We start from the raw sequence: 5,540 nt of genomic DNA on the forward strand, positions 1-5,540 counted from the left end.
CAGCGTGCCGGTCATCAACGTTCAGGGCGCGCAACAGAAACACACCCCTAGGACACCCCGGGAGAGGGCAAGTCCTGACGGTCCCCTCTCTATCCCAAGGCGAACGTCGTTGTCGAGTATAGGCTCTATGAACTGCGCGTAAGGCATAAGGCTTATACATAACGAGAAAAGTCTTCGTTTTCCCCAGAGAGGGCCCTGCAGTCTATTCGAGTGATGGCAGACGCCGAAGCCAGGTGTATAACAGTGTTGGCTCGATTGACGAGGCTGAGCTCCGGCAGAAGATAGAAGATTCTTTACGGGCTCAAGGACGTGGGAATTGCACTTGGAATTCCTCAAGTGGAGAATTCTCTTTTCAGTGTTCGTCAGTCCCGTCCGGGAGAAGCAGCTTTTACGGAGTGTCGGTGCTCGAGTGCTGAATAAGAGGGCTGCCATGGAGAACGCTGCAGGTGAAACGGCGTGGATTTTTGTGGCGCGTGACTCGTCCTTGCCAGCTTGTGGTTTCAACAGTCCCTCGATGATAGGGTCCACTATGTTGGCCAACCCAGCCATGTTTGATGTCCATGATACCAGTGTGGGACAGTTCAATTCAGGTGAGTTACAACTTGCCCTATCTCTTATTTGCTTTCATCTGCTGCGGGCTCCGTCTGGAAAATAGTATTTCTTTAACCACGTTGTATTCGAGGAGACGAGATCATCTGTAGCCTCAGGTCAACAGCTCGTGGAACCTCTCCTTCCTGGATCTCGTCTGCCCAGTACGTCATTGATAACTGAGTAATCCACCGCTAAGTTACCTGTGCAGGTATGGTCGGCCCGACTCCGGTACCATCATCAGCCTTCGACGGGACCCCTCATGGTCTGAATCGTCTGATGGCGCATAAGACCGGCCAGCCTAGCTTCACGAGGCTGCATAGCCAGATGTTTCTGCAGCCGCCGCAAGCTACTGGTGGGCCTACGCAGCCGCATGAACTGCTGTCCAGCGATAATTCCATACCGCATCCTGGACCGACCATGCTACCGTGCGGTGGGGAAGATATGTCGTCTCCACAAGTGTCCGCGATAGACTTGCCGTTTATGGTGAGATAAGCTCTCAGTGCTCTTTGCTATGAATTATCGCTCGCCAGGTCCCTGTAGAAGAGGGCGCCACGGAATCAGTTGTAGGCGAGGAAGACGGACCCAGCCCTCCACGGAATACCCCCATCGATCATGATGACAGTGAGAAGTATTTCTATACCCTCAACCGAATCATCGTATCAAGGTGAGTCTACCTCTTGTGGTCCTCGAGTCTTATCTGCCCTATAGGTCTTCAGAGAGCTCCTTAGTGCTGATGAATATGCCTAGCATCTGGTCCATCGAGACGGACGATGATTGTGAGGCTTTCCTTGCGTAAGTCAGCTGCTGCACACAAGGCTGCGTGAAGGCGAAATAATGAGTGTACATTTTGTAGGTATTGTGATTGTTTGACCGCTGGGTTGGAAAGAGTTCTTCTTGTTGCTGGCGGCAGAGATACTCTGCTCGATTTTTGATATACCATGCGTGTCTAATGCTACTGCTATCTATCCATTATCTCTTTCGAGTCGGAAGCTACTTCACAAGGCTCAGGATTTTGGAGGAATCTGAGCACAATGGTGTTGTGGTGGGAAAAGTCATCACTACTGCGTCCCTGCAAGTGATATCATCAACACATATTGCATCCAATTTGTCTCATATTGAAAATGTCAATTCGTTTTTGCGTTCACGAAATATGAATAGGAAGAGCATCGGCTCCTTTCCAGTGTCTTTTCTATCGTCTATGGCAACAAAATCAGAACCTAGGGACGAAGAGTAAGTACAATAACAGGCGTAAGAATACTACTCGTTGTTTTGAGCGGTAACATCGAGTGAACCAATTTTGAATCCCTCTGATGTTTAATGCGGCTTCGTGTTGAAAAATATGTTGGCATTCCCCAGCTGAGCTCAATGATTTTTACACATGAATTTTTAAGGGAACGTACAGAAGCCGACAAGAATTTCCCAAAATTTTCACAATTTTTCGTACTGTCACCAGTACACGTAGTTGACCATGTGCATATTTCCAGTTCGTTCAGGGATCGAACGACGTCGCCATCACCGCCTCCCTCGATCGTGGATACAGACCGGAGTTTGTTCGAGGGTGATCGATTCCGTCCCGCAAGGCTGTTCCCGATTGGTGAGTCAGTCGGTAAGGTGTGCCCATTCGGTGTACGAATCGCCTTCAGGTTTGGCCGTAGATGATCCAGTGAAAGCAGGACTTGCTTGTCGGCAGACGAAACCGCGGTGGCGGAGGAGACCTGTGGTAAGTTGACTCAAAGCTGTCTTTTTACTACCGCTTGCCTCGTGGGGCTCATTCTTGACCGGCGTAAGAATGGATTATTTGGAATCTTGTCAGTTACAAGCGAATGGCCTCACGACCTACCACTGGGAGAAGATACCAGAAGTTGAGCAGGAGGCGAACACGCAGAATCCCGAAGCTCGAGAAAATGCTGGCGCTACTGCCGAACTCCCTGTGAAGAAGGCGAAACCATTCATGGGAGAAGAAGGACTCATGCCTGACGTTTTGGACCAGAAAATTTGGGTTAAAATAAAGGAGGATGTTGAGAAGCGTTTTAAATGTAATCATATGCTTAGTGATTATTTGGACGATTTTCATCAGGTACCTGTACACACCGTACAACTACAACGAAACCTCTCTTCACTCAAGAGGAGTGCCAATACCTCCTCGAGGCTGCAAAGGTCTATGGTGGTCACGAGCGGTGGCCAGTAGTGGTTGACCGTTGGGTCACACGGTGTGACTCTGACCTCAACTCCAATCACTGTGAGTCACCAGCCGCGTCCTGTCATTGTGGAACTTTCCGCTGTCAGGTCCCTGTCGAGAACGTTTTTTAAAGAGTCTTATGTATACGATACTCGTCCATCTTTTAGCACTTGAGAGGAAGGATGGTGTTCACGCCATGAGCGACTCGCAACAGAAGTCGTGTTCGCTGCTGGCGGCGAAGTAGTGATAGAATCCAGCCCGAGGGTATCCTTTGGAAAGTGCTACAGGTACCATAAGGATTATGACGATAATCGAAGACAAATTTTGGAGAAGCAACTGAATCTCGACGAGGGTTCGAGGCTCCATTTTCGACTCAACTTTCGGAACCTACTGCGAGCTTGCCAGATACCAGTGGTGAGAACTGCATGGGAAGTGACTTGCTCATTGAGTGTCTCAGACCAGCAAGTACGCTGAGTTTGTGGACGGTGTCAAGGGCGAAAGTTTCACTAAGTCGTCTCGGAAGAAGCGAAAGCGTGAGGTATACTCAGATTGGGATCTGTCAAAGATGAGCTCTGTTGCGTCCTCAGGCTGATCCGTCGGAAATCCGAGCGGCTCGGAGCTGCTCGTTGTTCCCACCACCCGTGATTGGAGCCAGTTTATCGAGTACGGAGTCCTCAGTCCTGTCGTCACAGTATCACCTTGTTTTCAGCTGCTAACATCCGGCACCCCCTACACTATCACATGCTGATGGCGAACAATGGGTCGCTGCCGAATGGGGTGATACTACTGAATCGTCTTTCTTGACTAACTGATGCATGTCAGACTTCACGTACCGCCTCGTCCAAGCATGAGAGCGCGGCGGCTTGTATTCAAAGTGAGGTGAATACAATTCTCTCAGCTATGGGCTTCACACAACTACAACCGCAATGCCGCACTCCGAGAACTTCCCGACTGTGAGTCAGTCGTCTCGTCACTGTGTTCAAGCCTCGGGCCTCAGGTACGCGGTGCTTTGTAAGAAGATTGAGATTCTGGCTATGTTACGAGAGATTCATGCTCAGAGTGAGCTCGGATGAGAGAATTGTTCTTCGAAAGGGCGTATTGATATCAGGGCGTTTGCATGTTGAAGATCTTCATACGGAGTACACCAATTTAACTCAGCGGATAAAGCTTCTATCACGCGCGGGTACATTACAGCGATCTCAGGCGGCTCAAAGAGCGAGGCCGAGGTCAGCGAGATGAAACACTGTACACTAGGAAGACGTTCTACACTGCAGAGGGTTGTGTTGTGTGAATTATCGCCTCCTGCTATTTTTTTGGTGCCGCACACGGATCTATGGTCGCGTTGCAATCTGAATTGCTCCGAACATCACCTCGTGATCGGCTATGTTGGTCCAATGCACGTCGACCGCTTGTTTGAGTCCCGTTGGTCCTACTTGCGCGACTGAATGGTGTGAATTGAGCCAGCTTCCTGCGTACAGCAGGAGGCTGACGTCTTTTGCTTTACCGCGGACTGCCCAGGCAAAGTGTGCAACACACTTTGCCGGTCTTTGACGCCATCACTTTGCACAGCAAAAGCAGCAGCCGTACCGACCCGGGTCCCTGAGCTTGAGCTGGCAACTCTAGAGCCGATGAGATTCAACTCATGCCGCACTGTAAGGCGTTTGATAGTAACAGATCCGCTCGTGCGCGAGTGTGGGATCTCGCGAACATCCTGCCGCATGCAAATATTTACGCCAGTTGGTCTGACGTGCAGGCCTTGGCCGAGCCCTTTGGTGGGAGAGATGGATGGGTCTACTATACTAGAAAGTGCGAGGCGGTAGAGCGGAGCGAAGCAGACCCATTCTGGCTAATGTGTTCATGGTAATTCGTGCCAGATGTAATGTAACACATTCATCGGAATGTTGCGCTGTTAAGGAAGTGCTGGTCGAAGGCTTCCGGAGGACTAGAACTCGATGCAGAACCGGACATAAGGATTCAATAGTTAGTGGAGGTTGAGTGCAGACAGATCAGATAGATCCACGGGATCCGAACAATGGTTTGAACGGACAATATTTGAAACGGTCGGGCGAGAGCGAGCTTTACGCTACAGGGAGCGCACGCCATAAGACTGAATGGCTATAGACTCTTATCATCTCTCCTCCCCGTAAGATTGGCACAAATATCAAAAGTGAATTAAATCTACTGAATATATGCAATAGTAATGGGATTCATATTCTGGGCTTTACCGAAGTACTTCCGCATATTTCTGGAATCTTGAACAGTGCCGTCGGAAAGCTTGTAAGTAGAATCGCCAAGTACTTGTTGAACCAGTAGAGGGCCTCTCCATGAAGGAGTAAGGGGGTCGACGTTACGGACCCACTTCATCACGGAGTCACCAACCTTGAATAGACGTCGTCGTGCGACTTGTCGAGTGTAGGTTGATGGATTGATACGCGAGAGAGCATCAGCACGCATCTTCTCCATTACGTTGAGAGTGCTGTCGACCATTCTCTGTCGTTCCCGATCACGACGTCGAGCCTCGAAACGGACAGAGTCTTCGTCGATAGTGTTGCTGACGTCTTCAAACCGTCTTGAGAAGGGCGTTAGAGCATCGAAACCGTAGAATAGCTCTTGAGGACTGTAGCCATATGTAGATCGGGTGTTGATCCTCCGCTGAGCTTTAGTGACATACGCCGGCCACGATTCAGATGTTCAGCACAGAGGCCTTCAATGACTTCTTGAGACAGAGTGTTGACGTTCTATAGGGCATTGCGATGGGGCTAGCGACAGG

At 49.9% G+C, this 5,540-nt stretch overlaps 3 protein-coding genes across 3 annotated transcripts in view; 2 read left to right on the plus strand and 1 right to left on the minus strand.

Annotated features, from left to right (window-relative positions):
- Positions 1-1,683, plus strand: part of Pmar_PMAR026516 (hypothetical protein) — a gene marked incomplete at its 5' end in the record, with an annotated part of 2,035 nt that extends 352 nt beyond the window's left edge. Inside the window, 8 exons of the mRNA XM_002773220.1 lie at positions 234-309; positions 357-446; positions 492-590; positions 708-752; positions 800-1,074; positions 1,122-1,255; positions 1,300-1,383; positions 1,445-1,683. Of these exons, the coding sequence (XP_002773266.1) occupies positions 234-309; positions 357-446; positions 492-590; positions 708-752; positions 800-1,074; positions 1,122-1,255; positions 1,300-1,383; positions 1,445-1,523 (882 nt within the window). The 3' untranslated portion in view covers positions 1,524-1,683. The remainder of the gene's footprint in view (positions 1-233; positions 310-356; positions 447-491; positions 591-707; positions 753-799; positions 1,075-1,121; positions 1,256-1,299; positions 1,384-1,444) is intronic.
- A 697-nt stretch (positions 1,684-2,380) lies between these two features.
- Positions 2,381-3,362, plus strand: Pmar_PMAR026517 (hypothetical protein; the record flags this gene model as incomplete). Its single annotated transcript, XM_002773221.1, has 6 exons — positions 2,381-2,627; positions 2,669-2,830; positions 2,878-3,010; positions 3,058-3,184; positions 3,228-3,303; positions 3,358-3,362. 6 exons carry the CDS (start codon positions 2,381-2,383, stop codon positions 3,360-3,362), a joined length of 750 nt encoding a protein of 249 aa, XP_002773267.1.
- Positions 3,363-4,948: 1,586 nt separating this feature from the next.
- The window catches only part of Pmar_PMAR026518 (conserved hypothetical protein), a gene marked incomplete at both ends in the record, with an annotated part of 1,257 nt that continues 665 nt past the window's right edge, over positions 4,949-5,540 (minus strand). Inside the window, one exon of the mRNA XM_002773222.1 lies at positions 4,949-5,422. Coding sequence (XP_002773268.1) covers positions 4,949-5,422 — 474 coding nt within the window. The remainder of the gene's footprint in view (positions 5,423-5,540) is intronic.

The sequence above is a fragment of the Perkinsus marinus genome (assembly GCF_000006405.1).
Source record: "Perkinsus marinus ATCC 50983 genomic scaffold scf_1104296959216, whole genome shotgun sequence".
Taxonomy (NCBI): Eukaryota; Perkinsozoa; order Perkinsida; family Perkinsidae; genus Perkinsus; species Perkinsus marinus.